The 24,253-nt window shown below is 41.4% G+C and overlaps 1 protein-coding gene across 1 annotated transcript in view; it reads right to left on the bottom strand.

The window, feature by feature from the left end:
- Positions 1-19,969, bottom strand: part of nphs1 (NPHS1 adhesion molecule, nephrin) — a 42,834-nt gene extending 22,865 nt beyond the window's left edge. Inside the window, 7 exon segments of the mRNA XM_068735489.1 lie at positions 3,239-3,361; positions 6,498-6,692; positions 9,833-9,926; positions 13,100-13,135; positions 13,137-13,161; positions 18,955-19,012; positions 19,900-19,969. Of these exon segments, the coding sequence (XP_068591590.1) occupies positions 3,239-3,361; positions 6,498-6,692; positions 9,833-9,926; positions 13,100-13,135; positions 13,137-13,161; positions 18,955-19,012; positions 19,900-19,969 (601 nt within the window).
- Positions 19,970-24,253: the final 4,284 nt, after the last annotated feature.

The following is a 24,253-nucleotide window of genomic DNA, read 5'->3' as shown; positions in this document are numbered from 1 at the left end:
AACACACTGACATAGGCGAGTGAGTGCGTAGACAAGCTACATTCATCTCACTTCCACCCAAAAACAGGCGCCAGTGTGTGCACAGTCTAACATGTGATACCAAGCTGATTCTCTTGAAAATATTGAAGAGGGCCCAGAGGATAAAACAGTCTGTAAAAAGCTTATTATGCTGAATTAAGAAAATAATAGAGACCAGAAGATCCGACTTCTCAATATCACACAGGCACAACTCATCAGTTTTATCTCTGGAAGACAAAGATTGGCATGCACAAGGGCATATTTTTATACTCATATGTGCATAAACACACAAAGACACACACACACACACATCGTAGGTCTCAGGTGTGTGATCTCTGGCAATGAAAGCCTCTGAAACATTGCTCTTTTTTCAGCTTTCCCTTCCTTTCCATCTCCCCCTTCCCGTCTGCTCCGTTCTGTTCTAGGGGAGAAGTGGAGCAGCAGCCCCATCTCCCCTCGCCCATCGCCACCGCTCTCCTCCCTGACCCACTACTATTGTCTCTTATATTTCACATGCGTACAAGGATGGAAAATGTACCTTATTGATAGATTGAAGATAAAATAATTAAAAACAGAGGAGAGAGACAGAACATTTCAGTTGTTCCTTTGGTGTCTTTTTTTACTATTTAGCAGGGCCTCCTTTGCTAATTGTCTGGCACTGTAATATGCACACCGTCACACCAATGTATAACACACCGTCCTCTGATGGGGTTACATCTTGGGCAACTGTCAGAACTTTTCGTGAACGAAGATGAATAAAGTCACCATGTTCCAAGTTGCTTGTGCCCCCATTTATAAGTTGTTCCATTATTCATAACAGGGAATCGTAAAATGAAGGCTCATTATATAGTCTTCAAGTGCTAAACTCATTAGCTACCGCAAAAACCTCACCATAGCCCTGGTTCCTAAAATGTCCTCTAACCTCCAACCAACACTGATAATAAGCTTACACACATGGGCACACACACACACACACACACACACACACACACACACACACACACACACACACACACACACACACACACATCTCTTTAAGACCAAACTATGGCAACTGAATGAGTAACACAGTCTAAAACCAGAACACATCAAATAAATGTTTTGAAGATTTACAGGAGGCATCTGTACAGGAATGCAATGCAGTGAGGCACAGAGTTGTTCATTAATAGGATTAAATGTTAACACTAATAGTATAAACTGAGACACAGGATGTGTCAGGTATGTGACGGGCACAGTGCGGGGTAAGTTTTAGATGGGGGGGGGGGTTTCAGTGGAGGGGGTAGAGGTTGTTATTGTCATGGATTACTCACTGCCACTTGATCTGCCTATTGCAGTAATCCCCTATCTAAGCTCCGCAGGAAGGCAAAAACACACAGGAGTTATGTTGCGCCAATGGAAATGTCTTGAAAACATCTCTTTGTAAGCTCACGGATGGGGCTTATTGACATTTTTGTCTCGGTCCCTGCTACTCACTGCCTGTAGTGATCCATCTTGAATTAGCCAGTCATGATAGCACTCCCTCTGACCCAAGAATCCAATTATACCATCAGCAATCTCTGTTTTGTTTTCACATTCCTCCCCTCTCCCCTACTGTATCTCCTCATAAAGAGTTTATAGTGTTTTGATTTGATGCAGAGCTCGATGGGATGTGGCCATGGTTGACTGGCCAGGGGTGTGGGGCCTTGGGAGCTGTAGTTCAGTGATGGAGAAGTCTGCAGGGATCTCATCAGAGATGGTGCTCTTCAAAAGGATGCACAGTTTCCAGTCCCAGTTCAGCACTAACAGGAAATTGAATTCATCAGCTCATTATCAAGCTCCAAATTAGTCACGTATTTTGAATCAGTTGAGTTGGTGGGGTGGAACAAATGACCCTTTAGGACCAAGGCTGCAGAGTGCTTTTAAAGTCAGTCGCTTCACTCTTTGCCCTTTGCAACAGTACAGCTGCAACTGTCCATCTTAAACAGTCAACAGCTGGAAAGTGTTCCCAAGACACCAGCTAAGATACAGATCTGAGCATGTCACGCACAGTCTATGAGCACACAGGGCAGCACTAGGTTTCAGTCATGGTAAATACGACTACCAGTGATCCCTGATGCAACACGAATATAATTCCTACACATTTTGACCTTTTCAACAAAGCCGAAGGCAATCTGTTGACTTCGTCCATGTGTGGGCGCACATGCAATAGGCATCTCAGAGGTAATAAATGTGGGAGTCAAGCCTGCTGTGGCTGCAGGTGTAGGCCTGCTGTAGGTCATAAGACTGCTGCAGTGCAGAACAGAACGTAGCCATTCAAAGGAGACGTCTGCGTTCTATGCCTCTTCCTATCCCACACCACCCGCCATCGCGCCCATTGATGTCAGAAAAACCTGCTTTCTTCTCAGAAGAGAGTGAGGCCACTAGAATCGCCACGGCAACCCCCCCCCCCCAAAAAAAAAACCTCTCCATGGTCACCAAAGAGAAAGCCGGAAAGCTAGGGAGAGAGGAAGAAATTATGCAGAATGGGGAGGGGGATGTAAGCAAATGAAGTGGGCCTGGAGAAGAAAGGTTCTTTTAGAGTCTTTTCCTTGCCACATATGGGCTTGCTCCCACAAGCAAGAGGGATAGGGAGAGAGAGATACCGGTTGTTATAGAGTGACAACAGGTGGTCTAATGTAGTCACACAATTACATCTATTCCAGCCCATGTCTGAGTAGGAACTTTTCAATCACTTCTGTTATAATTTATTCCATTGCAAGGGAAAGACATGGATCGCCTCAAGGCTTGCCAGGGAATCCAGGTTGTTCTGAGAGTTTATATTGTGTAGCTGCTGGTTAAAGTCATAGACCTACTGTACTGGAACATGAGGGGATGGCATAGTGCTTGTTAAAGAAATAAATACCGTCAGAAAAGTTAGAAAAATTGTGACTTTCTTCATGGTTCATACATTCAAATATGATTTGCACTTGACAGAAACTGCTGGGTTCTACTGTACCAAGGACAGTTTGAATTTAGTTTGTAAATTCAAGTGTGTGCTGCTTCAAATGCCTTGTCGAAGGCAAATTAAAGCTCTTTATCAATATGAATGAATATTTAACAGCTCTTTATATGCTGATTACCGGTCAGGAGGTTGTGTATGTTACTGGAGTACTGAGGATGTTCCCTGGTTACTCTGACAAAAAAATACATGTTTATAACCCCCCACATCCCCTGTATTCACACTCTCTATGGTTGCGCTCACTTAGAACGTTGACCCAGGCTGTACTGGAAATGATTGCTTGACTGCTCTCAGACTGGCCCACTTGACATGTATAAGGTTCCTCATCTTCCAGTTGTGCCTTCTCAATCTGAAGATGATACTGCCCTGGAGAAGAGAGGGAGAGATTAATCGGACACATTATGTTGTGATGATTGTAAAAAAAAAATAACAACGAAGAAAAGCTCATGTATTTTTTACTCAGAGTCGTTGCATGTATATTGATAAGTACCTCCTGTAGGCCCTATTTCTTCTGTGTTGATTTCAGAGTGTCTGAATTATAGGTAATTTTCAATGTGGGAAATGGGAAAATTAACAATAAAAGCAATTTGTACAATGACAGTCTGGCATTCCAATTCAATACGGTAATATACCCTACTACTGGCACTGGGGTATTTGATTTGATTATAAATAGAGTATTTTCATATTTCTGTAAAAATGGAAACATCTCACTTGCTGATAATCTCCTGCTGGAGGCTTTTCCATAGACATGCAAGTCGTTGTCTATACTCATAGCAGAGGCATTTTGTTTCAGAATGACTTTCCAGCATGTTAAATGAAATCCAATCCCAGATTCACAATGCCGGCCGAATAAACTGTCTATTAATTGATGCCAGGCAGAGTCCTTTCTGTAACTCTCTTCTGATAGTCTGGCATGCCAACGGGGCTTGATTTGTTTGATGCATTGCCATAACCTGTGGGGATTAGATGATGTTCAGTGTTGGTTTTCCAGCTCCTGATTCTCTGGCGCTCAGCCTACTAACATGTGCAAAATAGTATCTTGGTCTGACAACCACCCAGGCCTAAAATTGCTTGTGTCAAGTAAGCTGGCAAGATAATTAACACCAACCAGAAGCAATTTTCACATCTAAGTTATCATTGAGTGCAGAGAGAGAGAGACATTGAAGTTATTAATCATATTCCTCTTTCCTGGAATCGCTCACAAATAGTGCAATCAAGTTGCAGAGAGCGCAGATTTATGGTAGGGGAGATGGCGGATGGCTGCAACGCGATTTGCTTGTTTGTCCATTACTCTGTATTTATTTCAGCTAGGGCCTTCAACATTTTGGGATACAGTAAAACTTCGTAGCCATTATGTCAGCAGCAGAGTAATGTTATATTCTCCTCTCTGCAAATTCTAGTGTTGCCAGCATACCACCAACAAGTATTCAAGGTTTTCTAAACAATACTCAAGAGCATTAAGATAGCAGCAAACAACTATTTGCAATGTATAGATATAGTGCAGTAATGTCTGCCTGAGCAGAGAATGAAGTAGCTCTCTCTCTGTGTTTGTTGTAGCCGGGCTGGCCGTGTGTGCCTTTTACTACATGGCAGTGCATATGAGCATGCCCCAGTGGCTTGCTCATGGCCGCAGCTCTGCGCGGCGCTCATACGGTTATAGCTACTTTACTCGGAAGAGTAGCGCCCATCCCCTTGTTCCCCCTCAGATAAACACTGTTAGCTCTATTAGCCCTGTTGGCGTTGTTGGCACTCTTAGTGCTGTTATAACCATTATCTGCAAGTCGTCGGCTCAGCTGATGCCATGTTGAGAGCCATGTAAAGGCACTTGATATGAATTTCAAATTTAGCAACCTTAATATTCACGTGACTATGGTTTACCACTTTCTAAATGATTGATATTAGTTAGTTTGGATCATGTTAGAAGAATATGTACATGTGTGAATATGAGCGTTCAACAAATTATCAAATTTTGCCTGATTGACTGTCTGCATGCCATGTACTATAATCAAATTACACATTGTGCACCAACCACTGAAAATAAATAGTTAAAAATGTAATGCTTTGGTGCCTTGAACAAGCAGTTTTATCTGTTCTTCTGTGTGTTTGTCTTTACAATGCACAAATGCATGACATCCTAGATTTAGGCTTACGTCCATATACACTGACATTATTGCTTCCACTTGGGGAAACTAAGGGGTGTTACATCTACTGTAAATATATGTTGAAATCAACGCTGGCCTCTCTTGTTTTTATGAATGTGTGATCTCAGGCTTTTTTTAGGCATCATTAAACATCACTGATGGTGACAATCAGTGGAACCTGGTGGAGTATCAAGTGCAGTCAAGTGCCATCTTAAATGATTTTGCTCTTTCCTTGCAAAGTAAAGTGATTGCTTACATCAGTGTGCAGTTTCTTTTCCTGGTAAAGTGTACCTGCGCAGATGGGTAGTTTATTCATGAGTGTATGTTTGAGTGTTTGACAGCTTGTGTGTGTTTGTGGTCCATGTGTTCATGTGTATACAGTCTTATTTTGTTGTTATTGAGGTAAACAGAGGCAAGTTCTTTTTTTCTTAACCTGCTGTAATGCTTACTGTAATTTGCTAATAAGCTAACAAAGTGTTTCAGTGCTTGTTTTTCTGTAAACTCTAGGCGTCAATAAGCATGAACAACGTGTGGATGGGCATCTATACAGTGTTTATGTGTCGCTGGCGGTCTCCCACACTGTGCAACAGTAAAGTGCGGCTTTTCTAGTTGCGGGCTGATCAGGAACAGATGCTCTTCTCTTACTCGGAATTGCCTTCTAATTGGCTATTACTTTTTATAGACTGTGTTGCAGATTCTGCAACACACTTTATTCCCTGCCACATTTCACAGATTTGCTGACACTGACTGTTGCTTTTTTTTGTCTTAACATGTGAGTGACAATGAGGGTGATGCGTAAGAGGCTGTTGACAATCACATCACCTCTTCATTCCCAGATGCTCCCTGTATAGAGAGCCAATGTGCCATAAGGTTCCCGTAATGTCTGTGTTACTTTATTACAGCACTTTGAAGCCATAGCAACAACATCATCTCATTTACTTTTTGCCAACATCAAGCTGTACTGCTTACTGAGCTGACAGCAGTACTTCTTAATTAAAACTATATTACGTATATGTCACAAGAACATAAAGTATATGTTTCAATTTAACACTGACAGCATGTTATTGTTTTACTTTCTTTGGCACATCACACATGCATGTACCATCCCCACATCTGACATCATGTTCTAGCCCACACAGTAGCTTTGCTTTATATTGACCAGTGTTATTTTCTCTTATTCCACTCAATTGGATCTGAAACCCATAAACTGCAAGCCACACTCAAACATAGGCAATTTATGATGACTAATTATGGCATCTTTTTAGTAGCGCTTTTATCACACAAGTTAATTTATTTAGCTTGGATAGGTCCATCAAAGCCCAATAGGCCATAGACCTTATTCTGTGAGTATCCCTGTTTACCTCTCCTGGGATTTCCAATCATGCTGTAGCGCGGAAAGCCTGGCAGGCTTCTCTGTGGTCCCAGGAGGAGGCCATCTTTCACCCACTGCACAGTCCCTGAGGCCCGCAGCACCTCACACCTCAACACAGCTGTGGCTCCCATCCGCACAGTGAGGTTCCTGGGCTCAGACCTGAAGGCCTGCTGGGCCTGCGTGCCTGGAGACATAAAAGGAGGAGGAGGAAAGTATTTGGAGTGGATGGGCAGGGGATGTGATGGGATTTAATGTAAAGAGGTAGAGAAGATCAAGGGCTGAGCATGTGTGAGGAGTGTGACTGAGCGAGAAAGAAGAAGTAGAGGGAAGATATCATAAACATACACCACAGGGATGCAGTCTTGTGGTCTTTTGTCTGAGAAGCCACCCCATTGTGTCTGGCCACATTATTCATCTTGGCATATGTTTTATTGATGGGAGACTGCAGTGATATGGCCCTGAAAATGAGTCAATAAAGTAATTACTGCGAATTAAATCCCCCCTCAGCCATGCACATAGGTTATTGGGTGAAGGGAAAAAGCATGGGGTATCAGAGACCTCGTTCACCTGCGTGTTTTTCTTCAGTGTCGATGTCCCACCAGCTAATTCCTCCTGGGAAGAGTAATGATTATCACTTTAATCCCTGTTGTTTGTCATAGGTGCGGCTAGCCATCCTTCAGCCAGGCTCTTAGGTGACACTCAGTGGTGCAGTGCACTTGAGTCAGGAAAGGCAACCTTAGAACAAGCCACCAATGAGCCTCTAACACTGGGGCTAGGATTATTATACATAGGGTTTATGATTAAATTCAGTTCAAGGAGCCAAACAGAACTGCATACTCTAATTAATGCCTAATATCTAAGCGTGATTCTCGTTTAAACAATGCCCCACAGAGAAGGAAGCCTGATTCCGCCAGGCTGTTTGAATCTTGACCTTCATTGAAGCAATGACCAAGTTGTTTGTGAAGTGCATGCTCTGTTGCGTCTGACAACATGAGTGAGAGGCAGAGCTCTCAGATCAAGGCTGAACCAGTCACCTCACGTCAAATATGAAGGGCAAGATTGGCCATTACAGAGGATGCATACAAACAACCAAACACAGGAGAACATTTGCATACAGTTTACATAAATGAATACTCAACAGCAGTCTACGGTGGCTTCAGGAAAACGATTACTGTGTTATTCTGAGATATAGAAATACTAAATACCATATCAAAATGTAGTGATAAGACTTCTCATGTCTTAAAGTGAGATTATGTAACTTTTAGATTAATAAACAGCGCAAGCTTCCTCTCACAACATGATTTTAATAACAATAGAGGGAACCCTTGCTAAGTTCATTACATTCAGAGGTTTTGCCACTAGAGCTTTAACCTACAGTACTGAGAAGTGTAAGACACTAAGACACTAAATGTGAATTAAGTAATATTGTGGGACATGTTCTCTTTAACACTGACCTAGGTTACTTGCCATAGTTGAGAAATTGAAGAAAGAGGTTTTTTTTTTTTAAAAAGGGAGAGAAGAAGACTTTTTAGGTCATGGAAGGATAAAGAAAACTGGATACAGCGTTAGAGGCGGGGCCCCGTTTATTCCTATGAAAGTTGCTCAGTGGCGCATGAAGCAAAAAAAAGTTTGACTTCCAAGTACAAAATTGTCCGGATCTTCTGGCAATCTTCAGTATCCATGGGGCCCATAGAGTAAATGCACTAGTGTTTCATTTAACCCTGCATTCCAACCTTGGTCTCTGGTTCATTCACATGAACAGAATGAAAAATAACTCTGGATTTAGCTGTTAGTGCATTTTACAACGTGTAGGAATAGCCAGCTTGCTGTGTAACTGGTATTACTATGTCACTTTACTGACTTAATGATGATGTCTAAGTCTTTACATCAGTCAGTCGAAATGAAGGGGACTTCAATGTTTCAGTATCATCAATGGCTTTTATGCTGCATTCTGCCATTTGTGACTACAACCTTGAGCTTAAGTTTTTGTATTAATTATTTTGGGCAATTTGCAGTGACACTACAGCTGGCCCTTAAATTACACAGCAATGGGTCAAGTATGCTCATATAGTAATAATAATTACTACAAGCAGACCTTTTGGAATAAACTGACTGACTGCATGCTTGCCAGCAAGCAAGCATTCACAATACCACCAGGGTGCTGGGGCTGCAGCACCTAAATGGAATGCAACCATGCCATCATTAATGAATGTGTATAATTACAACAGTGCTTTCCTTCTATGACCAGTCAAAATGTCTGCCGTGAAATATTGATTTCCATTCTTTATTCAAGAGTGGATGTATATAATTACACATGCATGCAATTTCCCCACCCTGATTTCTACATTCATTTTTGCATTATATTTTTTAAGATTTTCAAGAGCAGCAAATTCTTTCCAGACAATGTTTCACAGCCTTCACTTCTTCTAGCTATAGTATGCAGCTCACATACCTATGTAATAGTATCTAAAAGGTGTCTGTTGATGAAAATGGTCTTTTACAGCTAATTGATCCTCTCCCATTATAAGGTAGCAGTATATGATTGAGAATATGTTATCCATTATATTGTCGGATCACTTAGGGTTATGTTGAGCCCATGAACTGGAAGCCTTTGTACTATTCTACTATACCATAGAAACTAGTCAGGAAATACTGTGCACACAATACCCAGTAGCAGTTGGTGTTGTTCATTTTCTGTATAAAGTCAAGGCTGGAGGTTGGATTAGAAGGGACCTAAACACAGTGTATAAAAGACACCAAGGATAACATGGCATGGATAACATTTACCTTCAGCTTAACAACAATCTTGGTGGAAAAGTCACTATGGTCACATGTAGCAACCCTTTGCAACACATTAGGCAGTTTCCAGATTAAGCTATTTGCATAAAACACTAATACCCTGAGACTGGGTTTGCCTGAATAAATTGGTTAACAAAATGTGTCTTTCTATCTGAGATCATAGGAAGAATGGTTCCCCTGCAGAAACATATATAAATGCCAGTAAAGTAAACCCATTGATACTGCGGTATATGTGGTATCTTTGACAAGATTTCCATAGGATTAAGAGATAAGTATTAGATTAACCTGGTTAGTTTAACTGACTTACATCCACAGTACATGCATCACTGTAAACCTTTGTAAATTGAGAGGGCAACCTACACACATAAACATAGAATTGCTTTTATAAATACAGTGAAAAGGAATTCAAGGCTTCAATAAAGTCAAGGTTCCCAATGCTCAGCTGAATGGCCTGAACCAGGATGAGACTTGAAAAGGCCTCAGTTAGTGTAGTGACAGCTCCATGGTGACATTTGATTCGCTTACCCCAGATGAGACATAGAAAGGGTAGAGTGAGAGGAGACACAATCCATGCCGAAAAGAAGTCCATTTCACCACTGACACCTGACCTTGGACAATCCTGAAACAAACATGAAAAAAAAAATCTATGTGAGATATACACAACAACATGTACCTTACAAGATGAATATAGTAGATATATGCTTTTAGGAGTGGTTTGTATTAAGTCTAACAGTGTAATATAAGCCTTTAGTCATTCCGTGTTTACTTTTTTGTTTTATTTTCAAGGTTTGACTTTCTGAAGAACATACTTGCGTTTGCAATACTATTTACAATTCACTTTAGCATCCGACTTCCAAGTCTCACAAGCGTCTGATGAGCACATGATTACAACATAATTGAAGCAGACTTATCAGATTGATCAATCAATCAATCAATCAATCAATCAATCAATCAATCAATCAATCAATCAATCAATCAATCAACCAATAAATCAAAATCAATAAATCAATCCTGCATTAGCATGCAATGAAAACATAATTAACTTTAAAAACCTACGAGGCAGGTTAAAAGCATGGTGTTGGTAATTTATGTTTTAGGATGGCTGAAGAGCTTTCACTGTTTGAATGGCTTAGTTTATTAAGCTAGTTTTAGTGTCCTGTCGCAAGGAGAAAACTATTTCATGTACATTTTAATGTGATTATTAGTTGTTATGAAGACATCTGTGGGTTCTTTTAGCATTTCATCTGGCTTCTCCTACCACAATAATTAAGGATCAGCTGATGATGAAGAACAGAGCAAATATGATCAATTGTACAAACTGATACAGGGCAAATAAATACCTTTCAAATATCTGCAAGTGTATTTTTACACAGCACTTAAATTAATGTAAACAAGTGGCTGCATGGAAAGCAACAAATTCCTTCAACATTATAGAAATTGTAACATGATATGATAAACATCAATAATGTAAATTATATAAAACGTGTAGTGAATAGAGAGTTCCTTCTTCAGAAACACAGCATTGGACACTTTTCAAAAAGCTTTAGACAACCTTTTTTTCTAATTAGTGTCAGCACAGGATGTTACAGTGTCGCCTACTGGGCCTATAGCTACAGTAATCCTGGTGTCTTGTAACCATTACCCCTTCTCTAACATTTGTCAGGCGTTTTATTGGTCTGCAAATAAAATATGCTGCTGTTTCAGTATTGTATGGTCAATGGGAATAATCTTTGCTTGTTGCCTAAACTATACCTTAACATTACGGAGAGTCATATTTTGTTGTTTAGGCAAGACGACTTGTTGAGTAACTGGGTTAAAGCGCGGCTCTTTAAGACAGTCATGTCAAAATTTCTGTGTATTTGTTTTTGGCAGGTCGTTTTCCATGGATACATGATGTCAGCATCATGCCATGCTCTTTATGAGAATAGCTCAGGCACAGTTTGGAATTAGGTCTGTAGGCCGTGCTGTGGTTCTGTGCCCATTGCATCCAATACTCTTCCTTATTTGACCTGGAAGAGCTCTCTGTGGATTATAATTGTTTGTAAAGTTTGTAATCACTTAAATGTATCTGCTGAAGGAGTGGAACAAATAATAGTGATTTACTTAATTGAAAACTAAATATTTTCTCATCTGAATAGACAAAATGAATTGAAGGCAGCAGCTCTTCGACGCAGCTCCCCTCAGTCGATTAGTTGCACTCCAACAGGCTTTGATAAGAATTAACTCACACTCAATTATTTTTTTCGCTCTCAAAACATTTGTGTATTTCAGAGCCCCCAGTATACTCTTCGAAACCACACTGGGGTAATTATTTCCCTCTTCAATGAATAGAAATTCTTTTCTGAGGTTGACAGTGGCCGTCTTCTACATTTTCTCTTTTACCATCTCACGTAGGTATACATAATCATTATATCCTGCCTAAAGTTAACATTATTTCTCATATGCACTTTAAAGCTATCCATTTTTTGATAAGAAGTACAGGATTTCTTTCCACTGTCTACAGCACAATGAAAACAGCCAGAACTCTTCCTTTGGGATTTAGAGCTCAGGTACAGCAGGTGCAGCAAAATGTTTGGCCAACACAGAAAGGTTGCCGCTGGCCTCACGAGTCACCATTTTCATTGGGACTCAGAAACAGCCTCCACCTTAATTGCTTAAAAAAATATAGCCAGTTGCAAGAATGTTAATTTGTTGATAAGTGTTTTTTTTCTTTGTATGAAAAATCTAGGATGGTTTAGTGCTTGTGGAATAATTTTGATATGTCATTTAACCGTTGCTTCAAATGTAGCATTAGATAAATACCAGACCGAATGGAAATTTAATTTGTCTTCAAATATAAGAAAGACTCAAATTTTACTACAGCAATACACTCATTGCCACAGATGTTTGACCTTGTTCTTCACCAGCTTCTTACAAATGCAAATTAGAAAGTTTGATTTGAAATTTGATTTGCTTTCAGACACAGGTCTGCCACTCTCCCCGCAAGGGCATTAGAAGTAGCTGAACCATTCAGCGTGACCCCGACAGGTAGGTTTTTAATGGCGTCTTTCATATCACCATCAAACGACTCAATACACCCAATCCTAGACCAATTTAACGTGAAACCCCATGAAATCATTCAATGTGCAGAAAATTAAGTTTCAAACCCCGTGCAGACATCCAATTCAGATGTGGTCCTACATCTTAATACCAACTTCTTACCAATCTCACCAGTTGCCTGTGGCTCCAATTACAATAGCTTATAGAAGCTGCATTGTGAACCATTGCTGCTTGAACACTGAACTGCTGATAAAGAGGGTTTCTAAAAGATTCAAATTAGATTATCAACAGAATCTAATTGCATCAAAATCATGGATTTTGCATTAAAACATGGCAGTATGATTGAGACCTGGATGTGCTAAACAGAACAGACCTCATCCTCGAGAATAGACTAAATCATACACTATCGGCTTCGTCCAGCAGCTTGACATGTCCAGTAGAAACGCAAGTTAGGTGTTTGTGTGCTTTGTCTCCACTCTCTTCAGCTCAAACTGTTCAAGTTTACTGGATTACTCTGACTTCGCTACACACACACACACTCACAAACCTGCTCTCCCCATGAAAAAGTTGAGAGACAGAGAGGCAAAACCTTCTTTCAACCTCCACCAACTCAAGCACATCTGCCTGCCTAGGGTGCACGGAAAGAAAGAGTGCGAGGCAAGCAGACAGAGAGGTGGTACCTCCTTCTAAAAAAAGCTAGGAATCTTTGAATAGGTGTGTGGATTTGCATGAGAGAAAGAGAGCGGCTCCTACCTGTTGAGTGACGCCGAGGCTCAGGAGCGTCTTTTTTGTCTTTCTGATCTACAGATGGCTCTCTGAACACAAGTGAGCAACGGAGATGTTAAAGAATGCCAATGGGACTCCCTCTTCCCTCACTCCTTAGTCTAAGACAGAGGCAAACAGATGAAGAGAGGGAGAGAGGCGGTAGCAGAGACTGAAGTGTGAAGGAAGGCGTGCATACCAGAAGTGTTGGTGGCGGTGGTGGTGGTTACAAAGGGGTCACCTGAACAGGAGACTAAAAGTAAAAAAACAATAACAATGTAATGGCTCCCCCAAGGATTCAGTTCATTTTTAATAATTTTAAGGCCACGCAGTAACAAAATGACCATTTAAAAATTAGTTGGACCTCTTGTTTCAGCAGAATTGAATAAATAACTATAAAAGCGTAATAAAGTTGCAGTGAGCCAGTAATAAGAGCGGAGGAACGGGCCTTTAGTTTCTTTCTATTCTGCCTCTCTGCGGAGTATTCATGGATCCCAATATTTAGCATTTCACTGTGGCAGGTTGGAAGGAGCAATGCAGCCCTCAAAGATACAGATGCAACATGGATGTCTTCACAGCTGCTAGTTTGTAACATTTATGCTCATACATAATGAATGGAATAGAAAGTATCCACATAACCGTATTTCCTATACGAAATACTCCTGGGGTGATCTGCTCTGCTGCAGAGATGGAGACCGGCCAAAGAATTCACTTTCAACAGTCGGATATTTGATATTTTTTTCTGAATATTTCTTCCCCCCACCCTTTTTGTCAATTATATACTTCCAACTGAATGGCGGATGGAGAATACCACCATTTGCTCAGTGGAACACACTGAAAGCTCTTCTAGCAAGACAACTTAAAGGTCATGTTTATTTTTCACATGCATGTATTTTTCATTTGATCTGCTGATAGTCCAAGCTTGTGCCGTGGCTCCGTGTTGACTATATGTTCAAGCGATTTGCTCTGTATAAACACAAAAGCATTTATACTGCTGCATCTGTTGTTCCACTATGGGTCAGCGGCAAGCAGTAATGGCAGACCAACCGCTGTATGTGATAGTAATGCTTAGAAACTCCCACATTTGTGCAGCAGGCAATAAAGAAAGAATGATAATGACACACAGTATAACGGCACAAATGCAAGGACTGTAACCGTATGTTGTCCATGCTGCACAGTGCCAGTGTCCAGTATAGCTCTCTGTGTAGTGTGTGTGTGTATATGTGTATGGGCGGTGTGAGTGTGTGTGTGTGTGTGGCCCAGATGTTAGCAGCTGGGTTGTGTAGCCAGAGCTGGCCCCACAGACAGTCATTAAGCCCAGCAGCCCAGGGCTGGAAGGTTAATTCCCCCGCCTGGAGGCGTATGTAGGTGGGAGGCAGGAGGAAAAGAGGGAGGGAGGTGGAGGATGAGGTGGAGAGGCGGCAGAGGGGGGGGAGAGCAATGGGAGGCGAGGGGGCTGTGAAGCTCAGCACTGAGTTCACACAAACAGCACTGTCAGCAAGAGTGGAGCCGCTCCACTGCCAGACGAAGGAAGAGGAGGGAGAGAGCTGGGGCCTGACAGAAAGCTGGTGAGGGAGGGAGGGAAACGGACAGAGGACCTGAAGATGAATGGTGAGAGGGGAAAAGCAGGAAAGAGTAGGGAAATACAGTAAGAGGGTAAAAAGAATCCATGTCAGGAGGTTGGACAGGCAGAGGGTGAGATGAAGGGGACGTGAACGAGCAAGGTAATGGAGCGAAAGAAACGGATGGAGGAAGGAGACAGAAAGATACTGTAAAATGGGCTGTGGAGTGATGAATAGAAGACGAGGGAGGAGCACGGGAAGGGGGGTGGGGGGGGTGGGAGGAAGGAAGGCTGACATGAAGAGTTGTTTTGAAAACCAACAGGAAGTCTACTGACTCAGACCAGTGCGGCAGGGAAAGCAAGGAGGAAGATTAATCAAGAAAGCAATAAGCACTCCGGTGGAAAGCAACACAATATGTGGAAGAGGCAAAGATGGGGTCATGTCCAGGAGATTGATTCAGAAAAGTGGTGTAGGAGTGAGACTGCATGCAATATTTTGTGTGAGTTCTTGTGTATGCCTATGTGTGTACAGTATTTGTGTGGAAGGTGCATGGTGTAGGAGGCGTGCTTAAATCATCCAGATCGCCATTAGCAGTGTGGCAGCTCGGATTCTGTCACTTGTCAAAATAAAGAAAAAAATGCTTAATTACAAAATAGATATGACAGCTTGGAGGCAGTAGCTTACAATTTAGACAGGCAGAGAAATTCAACGCCCAATATGCTATCCACACCAAAAAAAAGAAGAGGATTTAACCAGTTCAGCACCCACAGTTCTTAGGAAGTGGTTACTTTAATGAAAAGGGGCCTCAGTAAACCTTCAAGACTACTGACGGGGTCTCGACAAAGGCCTGCAATATTATCTTTGTGCGTTGAGCTGGAAAGTATTACATCCACACTCTGAGCCTCGGCATTAACTACAGCCATCTGACCTGATGATCTGATTGGAGCCCCGGCTTCTGTTGCCTGCCACAGTACAGCTGCCATATCAGTGATGCCTCTGTGTTCTAAATCTGTAGACAAGGTCAACATGTTTTTTTTGTTTCCCCCGGCCAATCTGGCTTCCAGTTGACCACAGGAGAAGGAGATTTTACAGGCGAGCGCATGCATCACCAGAAATCAGAAAGGACAATTACCAGCATCACAAAAATAACAGTAGCACATAGAGATAAGAGGACTTTCAGCATACATTGTTGCTTAATGCTTAATCCCCTCAAAAGTATGCTATAGTGATGAAGTCTGAATAGGGACCTTGTGCCACTGCTTGCAAAGTTTGCAAGCAGAAGTTGCTGTGCTTTGGCTGAACTGTAGGCATAGTGAAGCCAGGGCATGTGGACATGGACAAGGACATATATCGGGGTTAAGATGGATTTGGAAAAACCCAATTAAACACACCAACACACTCTTTGCTGTTCCCTTTCAATCCCCATCTCTGTGTTCCTATGCATGTTGGCAGCCACATGTAGTTCAGAGCTGGGTGTGTGTGTGTGTGTGTTTGTCAGGATGGATGGAGGTTTTGAGACAACCAGCTGTGGTGACCAGATTGGGGAAGGATTATTTCTCAAATCTCCGCCATTTACCTCAGCTGCCTAACAAGCTCCTACATAACCATGTTAATTCACTGATATTGCAACTTTGATTCGGCTGTTAATAACAAAAACACACTGTCGGCCAATCAAATGAGATCTCGTTGATGAGGATTTATACAGATATTTGTCTAGGTGAAGTACAACATGACGAGAATTACTCAGTGACTGTGAGAAGGTCTTCTGTTAGATAAAATCTTCACCAGACTAATAAACAGCATCAGATATAGAACTGATGGCATTATGATGCTAATACAATTGCGGTAACATTTAGACAGACAGCAAAAATAAATATCACTGAGTTGCTGCTAGTGCATATGCTCACACCAGGGCCAAGGGAAAAGCAAAGGCTAAAAAGTATCAGACTTCTTCGGGAAACTCTCTAACAGATTCCTGTGTGAAGTCATGAGGTCAGAGGCTGGACAGGATCACTGAAACAATATTATTAGTTCACTGAGGGGAGAGCAGCAGGGTCAGATAATAAGACTCAATCCGGCTGAGTGAAAATGCATGGGAGGTAAAGTGCTGACGCCTCCCTCACTCTCGCTCATCCAATTCCCAGCGCTTTACTCTGTGCCACTGATATTCATGCCGAGCTGTCCGTCCACGGACCACAAACTTTAACGTTCGCCGTCTCTACCACCCTATCTATCGCCCCGCTGTGGTGATGGACGAACGTAGAGAGAGAGGGGAACACGGCGGTAGGTGGAGAGGGAGGGCGGAACAGACATGAGGGGACAATATTGAAATTTGAGGTCAGAAAAGACAATTGTTATATCCACTCTTGTGTGTCCCATTCATTCATTCGGAGTCACCTCATCCATGTACAATAAATACGCGCACAAACATATGTGCATGGTGGCAAGCGCGCGCGCACACACACACACACACACACACACACACACACACACACACACACACGCGCACACCAGAGCCTCCTATCATAAGCAATGCAATATAAAGATACACAGAGCTCAGGCAATAACCTGATCCTGGTGAGAGATGTTATAGGCTTTGACAGGCGGGGCTGAGCCACACAGCCCAGGCTGTTCTCCCAGTGTCAGTAACAAAACAGAAGGATTAGAGGATGAAACTGAGCTAAATCTGGCCGTGCTAAAAATGGGGGCAAAAACAAGGAATGGAAAGAAACAATATTGAATGGATCCAAAGCAAGCCTTTAACAAAAGCTATTAAGCAATAAAAGGCCACTTTAATAACAAAAACCCTTGTGTTCTATTATTTATGTTCTGCTGTCCACAAATGCACCCACACACACACAGTGCACACACACATACAAAACAAAACGTATGCCCCCTACAAACAACTGCACTTCAACAGTTTTTATGAAAGAGCCTCCAATGACTGGATTCTTTCTTCTCCCAAACATTACAATAACTCTCACCACTATAACTTTTACTCCAGTGAGCAGAGGTCAGCAGTAATGTTCCTCTTCACCTCTCCCTCACAGTATTAGAGAGGTGAAGATTTAGCAATTTCTTTTTCCTCAGGAGAATGGAATTATTTTGTTTTACTGAAGGAGATCATGCAATGCCGTTTTCAAAGGAGTGATTCAACAATACAAATTCCGTTTACATTACTTGTGATTATTATCGAGCAAGGATTTCTGCTGGAGGAGTTTTGTCACCTCAACCAGGCAGCCAAGGCAAAGCTACTATTAGGACAGTCTCTAAATTTAGTGTACATTATGCAATGAGTAGACAATATGTCTATTGATTGAAAGCAACAATTGCAATTTGGAGCCCAGCACTAAGCCAAGTATGTTCTTCAAAATGCAGTGCTGTGGTTGTCGAGGTGGAATCATATTTGCTGTATTCATCATTAAGTGTGACTGTTTGTTATTTTAAAGTAATGCTTCTGTTTTGTGCAACAGGAAGGAACCTTGGGAAGTGGACAGTAGCAAAAAGCAAAAATTTGAAATAAATTAAACTTGATTTATTACTTGTATTGCCAAATATACAAAAAGAAGTACACCATGTACTGCAAAGTATTTAAGAAATGGTCCATCTAAATCACAATAGCTGCAAAAGAAAACGGCCGGCCACCTGCAAGCGTGCCTCATATTTTATCGACTTTAACTGTCACACAAAACTGACCAACTTATATTTTAGCTGTGCTGGCAGAAAGCTACAAGATAAAAACGTCAATAGGCTACTGCAGACTGACCTGTGCACATTACCTGCCATAGACCAAACCATTTCATAATATAAGATGACCATAAGCACTATGCAGTGCAGATAACCAGGTGTGGGAACAATCAAGGATTTATGGTGGTGTGACATTACATGATATGCTGCAGAAATGACCATCTAAACTTCATTAATCCATTCCAAAGTTTTTACTTTCCTTATTTTGTGGTACAGCAAATGTCTTAAATCACGATGCTATGATATCATGTTTAACAGAGTAACGAGTGTGGATCCTATTTTTTTTTAAATAAAACTAATCACAGACCAAAATTGACCTCGTACTGAAAGGCTCAAACTGGTTCTCACAGGGATAGAAGTACAGGAGCACAGACAATGAAAAAAACACACAATCACGCCAGAATACCCCTCTGCCAACAGAAGGGCTTATGGCGTTGTTGAGGTGGAGTTTATCATCCTGCCCGTCCCATTTTTGTAAAATCCACTTTAATTAACATATCAGGGCTCCAAACGAGGCTAAACCCCTTCTCTGCAAACCGCAATCTGTCCAGTTTGAACTGACCAACCATAGAGCCGACGTGATAAGGCTTGCCAACTGAAACACAAGGATAATCCAGTTATACCTGCTTATACAGTGGACAGCTAAAAGCACTGATCTGACAGGCTCCCTCTGAAGTGCCATAGCTTGCATTTTGATCAAAACTAAGTGTTTTGATTTACTTATGTCATGTGCCTCAATCGGATAGAATTCTCTAAGTCATTTTAGTCGCATTATCTGGCATGTGCTCCACTTGAACAATAAGATTAAAATAAAAATATATGGATTGCTAGCAGGTTGCAGAGCATATACCTTTCTTTTATTCTTTCCCCGCATACAACTTCATCTCACCCTGTCACTCTGTCCTAATCATCTAACCCTTAACCTACCTCTGTAACACTTCATCCTTCATAAAAAAAATATATTTATTTTCCTTCCTTTACTCCCAAAACATTCTAGCACTCCCTCCTTCTTCTGCCCTGCTTCTGAGTATCTATTTTGATCTGAAGGTGTCACAGGAGCAATGGCAGGGTGACTGTGGTTTCCCTCCATCTGCAGACTCACAACCCCCAGAGGACCGCCAGGGAAAGTTGAACGGGCCAACAGATGGAGCCTTTTGTGTGAGGGAGGGTGTGTGTGTGGGGTAGAGTGAGGCAACACTGCTGCAGAAGACACAGGGATTTGGGAGAGTGTGCGTGTTTGTGCATGTGTATATGAGGTCTACACTTGTTTTTGTGCGTGTGCAAGTATGTTTTGTGTATGTGTGGATTTGTGCCTTTGTGTTTGTGTGTGGAGGGAGGGGGGGGGGGGTTAACACAAGATGTTTGAAATCTGTTGGCCTGACAGCGTGTCACTGCTTGGTTAATAGAGTCTCCTGGAATGTCCTCTCCTGCAGTTTTAATGAACCTCAAGCCAAAAGGCCTAATGAAGCGTGCTCCGTTTACCAAAACAGTCCCTCGACTTGACCTCCTCTGACCCGCACCACTCCCAAGCCACTTCAGGGTGGGTCTCCATGGTGACCGGCCTAAAGAGTCTACTGGGCCAAAGTTGTCAAAGGGACAAAGGAGGAAGCCAAGTAAGAGAAAAGCAAGCAGCTAAGACAAAGGATGTCTGCACATGTGCCTCCATATGTTTAAAGATAAAGGTGTTTCACCAGTTGAAGATTTTAAATGTTGGATATTTCCGCTTCTCTTTGTTATCCTGACAAAAAAAGGCCAGTTAGCAAAAAGCTGTTGTTTTCTGGCCAAGAAAACATTTTTCTCAACAAGCTCTTCCCCCTTGTCAGCATCCAAAAAGACACACAAATACACACAAACAAAGGTGCATGCAGACACACAAGTTGGCCCTCATTGCAGTTTACCAATTCTTTGTTCAAGCCAAGCAAGAGCCTCATTATTCAATAAGTTAGCACTGTAACGCAGGCAGTGTGTGTATTCAAGAGGGATGCTGGTGTGCGTTTGTGTGTATGCATGCATGTGTGTTAAGTATGAGTTAAGGACTAATAAAGTGCAAGGCACCTAATTAAACAGTCTTTGTTTATGCTCTATAGCAGTGGTATAAACTCAGCAGGCAAAATACAGGGTGGTATGCCAGGTCGCTATGCTCTCATTTGAATAACTACAGACAAAAGCAACGAGAAAGAAGGGGGCAATCAACTTCAAAAGAAATGTTTGCTTAATTACAAAAGTGTGAGAAACCTAGTAAAGACAACGGAGAATGTGCTGATTAAAGTTGCATTGAACAGTGTTTTGAATCATACAAATTATTTGAATCTGATTTTATTTTAAAAGGTATATTGAATCTTCAGGGGAAGTGTGATAGATAACATTTGATTTGATTAAAATATTAGATTTTTGATTAAAACTGTATTATGCATTCCTAATCGCATCTTGACAGGTCCTAAACAGGGAGTGTGAAATCTGTCGAGGCTGACAATCGACTGGAGATAAACAGTAGACTGAATAACTTTTGATGAACATTTTTTTTTTAACACTATGAAGTTAGAATAACAAGCACAGACATTCATTGGTTGCTGGTTTCCTTCCAGGGCCAAACATATACAGAAACAAAACTGCACATGGATGGTTGGACATTTTTAATTATAATGTGAATCAGTCCTGAGACCCTTCCACCACTCCCCCCCTTTAAGAAAACAGGGTGGAAAACCTGAATGGGCAATCAGTGCTGTTCTGCCTGTGCACATTCCTGAATTCAGCAGCCTAATAGTGCCATTCATTATAAGCCTTATTAAAATAAACACAGACTTGATGATATAATAACAAATAAGCCAGGCTCCACATACTGTTATAATCGAAAAAAATTAAAAGTGCCACAGAACACTATGTTACTGCTGTAATCTCTCTCTCTCTCTCTCTCTCTCTCTCTCTCTCTCTCTCTCTCTCTCTCTCTCTCTCTCTCATAAACACATGAGCCCACTTACACACACACACACACACACACACACACACACACACACATAAACAACACACACATTGAAATAAAGTAATCAAGTTATTTAAATGAGTGTGCAGGCTGCATAAACAGTGCAAAAGGTAAAGTACCTTACAGGCTATGCATTCTGATCTCGCAAGATGGTGAGAGGTGGTGTGCTAGGTGGGTGGTTAGGGTTCAATTACAGCAAGTTGTGACCTCAAGTGGAGCATGCATGTTATGAGCCCATATATGGCAAGAAATATGCAAATCTTTAGACACAGGCTCAATAAACAATATCAGCTACACGCCATATATGCTTTGAGCTTAATCTGCTTATCCTGTGCAATATGCCTATTTCATTTTATATTTTTTTGCGACTAGACATCATCCAGAAGAAAGGGTGTCAGAGGATGTCCGCGCAGGATTGGAGATTTAGTGTGATTTGCGCGTGTGTGTGTGTGTGTGTGTGTGTGTGTGTGTGTGTGTGTGTGTGTGTGTGAGGAACTGGAGGGGTTCCTGAGTGCTACCAGCTGACATTCCCATGCAACCCAAAGACTAATTGATTAAAGGGTTATGAACATGTGTGTACTGCTGAGTGTGCATGTGTGCATGGCAAATACACACCATATGGGCGAGGGATTGCACCTCAATTACTGTGAATGGGGTAAGTGTGCTATGTATCAGAGCCGCCACTTTGGCTCACATGCTATGTGCTAACATCTCCACAGTCAGGCTTGGGATATTGTAGACTAAATATTTCAACATACATACATACATAACGATGAAGGCCATTGACCTGAGTACTGAAAAATGTGTTCACTAATTATTTCAAATTTATAGCTAAAAAGTACAATATATTACCATCACATCATATAGAAACTGCATAAAAACTATAAATAGGTGGGTATGTTGTTAATCACAGGTAGATAAGCAGACTATAAGATAAACAGAACTTTTTAGGAATATGCTAATACTTTTGCATTCCAACATGTCTAAAGCTCAGTAATACACACGTTAGGATTTGTTGGTTTAATCTGTAAAAAAATGAAGTGTAAAAGAAAGTCTGGTTGTCACCGTGAGACAACCAGACTTTCAGGCAACCAGCGGAGACTCCAGGGATTCACTGGAAGTCCCCAGCCCAGAAATAGTTCAGCACACAATGCCCTTTAAAACCACAAATGGGCATTCTTACACTTTAGTTTTTATACCAAATTAAAGAAAAGTTTGCCACCATTTATGTGCATACCCAATTAGTGTTGATGGTAAATGTTGTCCATTTTGAAGCAATAAATTCCGCAAAACTTGTATTATTTCTACTGGCCAGCAGGGGGCGACTCTTCTGGTTGCAAAAAGAAGTCTGATTGTATGGAAGTCTATGAGAAAATGACTGTACTTCTCATGTAATTTATTACCTCAGTAAACATGGTCTCAATCACTAGTTAAAGTCTTCTTCAACACAGCATGATGTTCATTTAGTAAATGATGGTACCATTTAGAGTAAAATTGACCTGTATGTCATTCCTTTGCAGTACAAGTATGGTAACTTCTGTTCACTGGTTGCAAAAAGTCGGCCGTAATCCAAGATGGCGACAGCCGGATCGCTGAACTCGAGGCTTCAAAACGGCAGTCCACAAACTAATGGGTAACGTCGCGACGACTACGTCCACTTTTTATATAGTCAATGGAGGCAACGCAAACTGTAGCTAATAGCTTTAGGTGACAAAAATACTCACCCAATGATCATCTGCCCTCTCAGCGCTGACGATCGTAGTTGTTTTTTTCTATTTTATCTTTGGGATCCTGAAAAATATTTTCAGCACAACTCTGTCCAATTGTGGAGTAAAACTTCCATGCATAGTAACGCACACAGGCTCTCTGGAGGTTGGCCATATACTGCGATATTTACAGAGCCGAGGACACAGCGCTGCTTCGCTCGCTGTGTGTTTGAGAGGGAAACGGGAAGACAGAAGCCGATGGACTATTGCACACAATGTTTCTGTAAGTTATTTATGATAATAATTTGAATGTCCAGGTTATAAATTAAACTTCAAAGTTTTCGGTACAGCCCTGGGTAGCCTTAACACCAGCAGGAAAGATGTCAGCTCCCGTAAGCAAAAAGAATGCAAATGCACCTATTAGGCGACTCTGACGAAAAAGGAGAGCCAGAGCAGGTGAAAGCAGTGATTTGTAAGTTGTCTGATAAACAAGTTGGGACTAAAGATGGAACAACACAATTTTAAAAGTCACCTATCACTGTGAGGAATCAACCCTAAATCATGGGTGTTGGCCGAGACTGTACGACGTCAGTGACTAACAGATGATTGATCTGATTTATTGATCTCAGCCTGTCATGTAAAATAGCTCTTACCGCCTATACGTTGTGGCCATTTATGGGTATCGCAACATGCGTCTCCATTCCATATATATATTCATACCTCTGTGCATCTCTGTTGTTTTTCTGAAAGTAGTATCGTCAGTAGGGGAATTTCAATACCACCCATTCCTATCCCTAAATTGGATAGATAGAGATCAGGTTAAAAATCAGTCGAGATATGACGTGTTGATTAGTTACCATTAGAAAAGATGTCACATCTTTGTTCACTCTGTACAGTCAGGCTAGCTATTTATCCCGTTTCCTTTTATTATGCTAAGCTAAGCTAAGCTAACAGATCCTGTGCTTCATATTTGACAGACAAATATGCGAGTGGTATCAATCTTCTCATCTAATTAACTCCTTTAAATGCATATCTTGATCACGAACAAAAAAATGTCAGCTATGCTGAATTAAATCATCCCAACTCCCATAACAAAAGGAGTTTGACTATAGGCATGATACAAACAATTAGTTGATTCATTGATTTCTTT

This window comes from Cebidichthys violaceus, unplaced genomic scaffold, assembly GCF_023349555.1.
Source record: "Cebidichthys violaceus isolate CVI_PGR_0920_01 unplaced genomic scaffold, fCebVio1.0.p SCAF_7, whole genome shotgun sequence".
NCBI classification, from domain to species: Eukaryota; Metazoa; Chordata; class Actinopteri; order Perciformes; family Stichaeidae; genus Cebidichthys; species Cebidichthys violaceus.
This window is presented reverse-complemented; position numbering and strand designations above follow the sequence as displayed.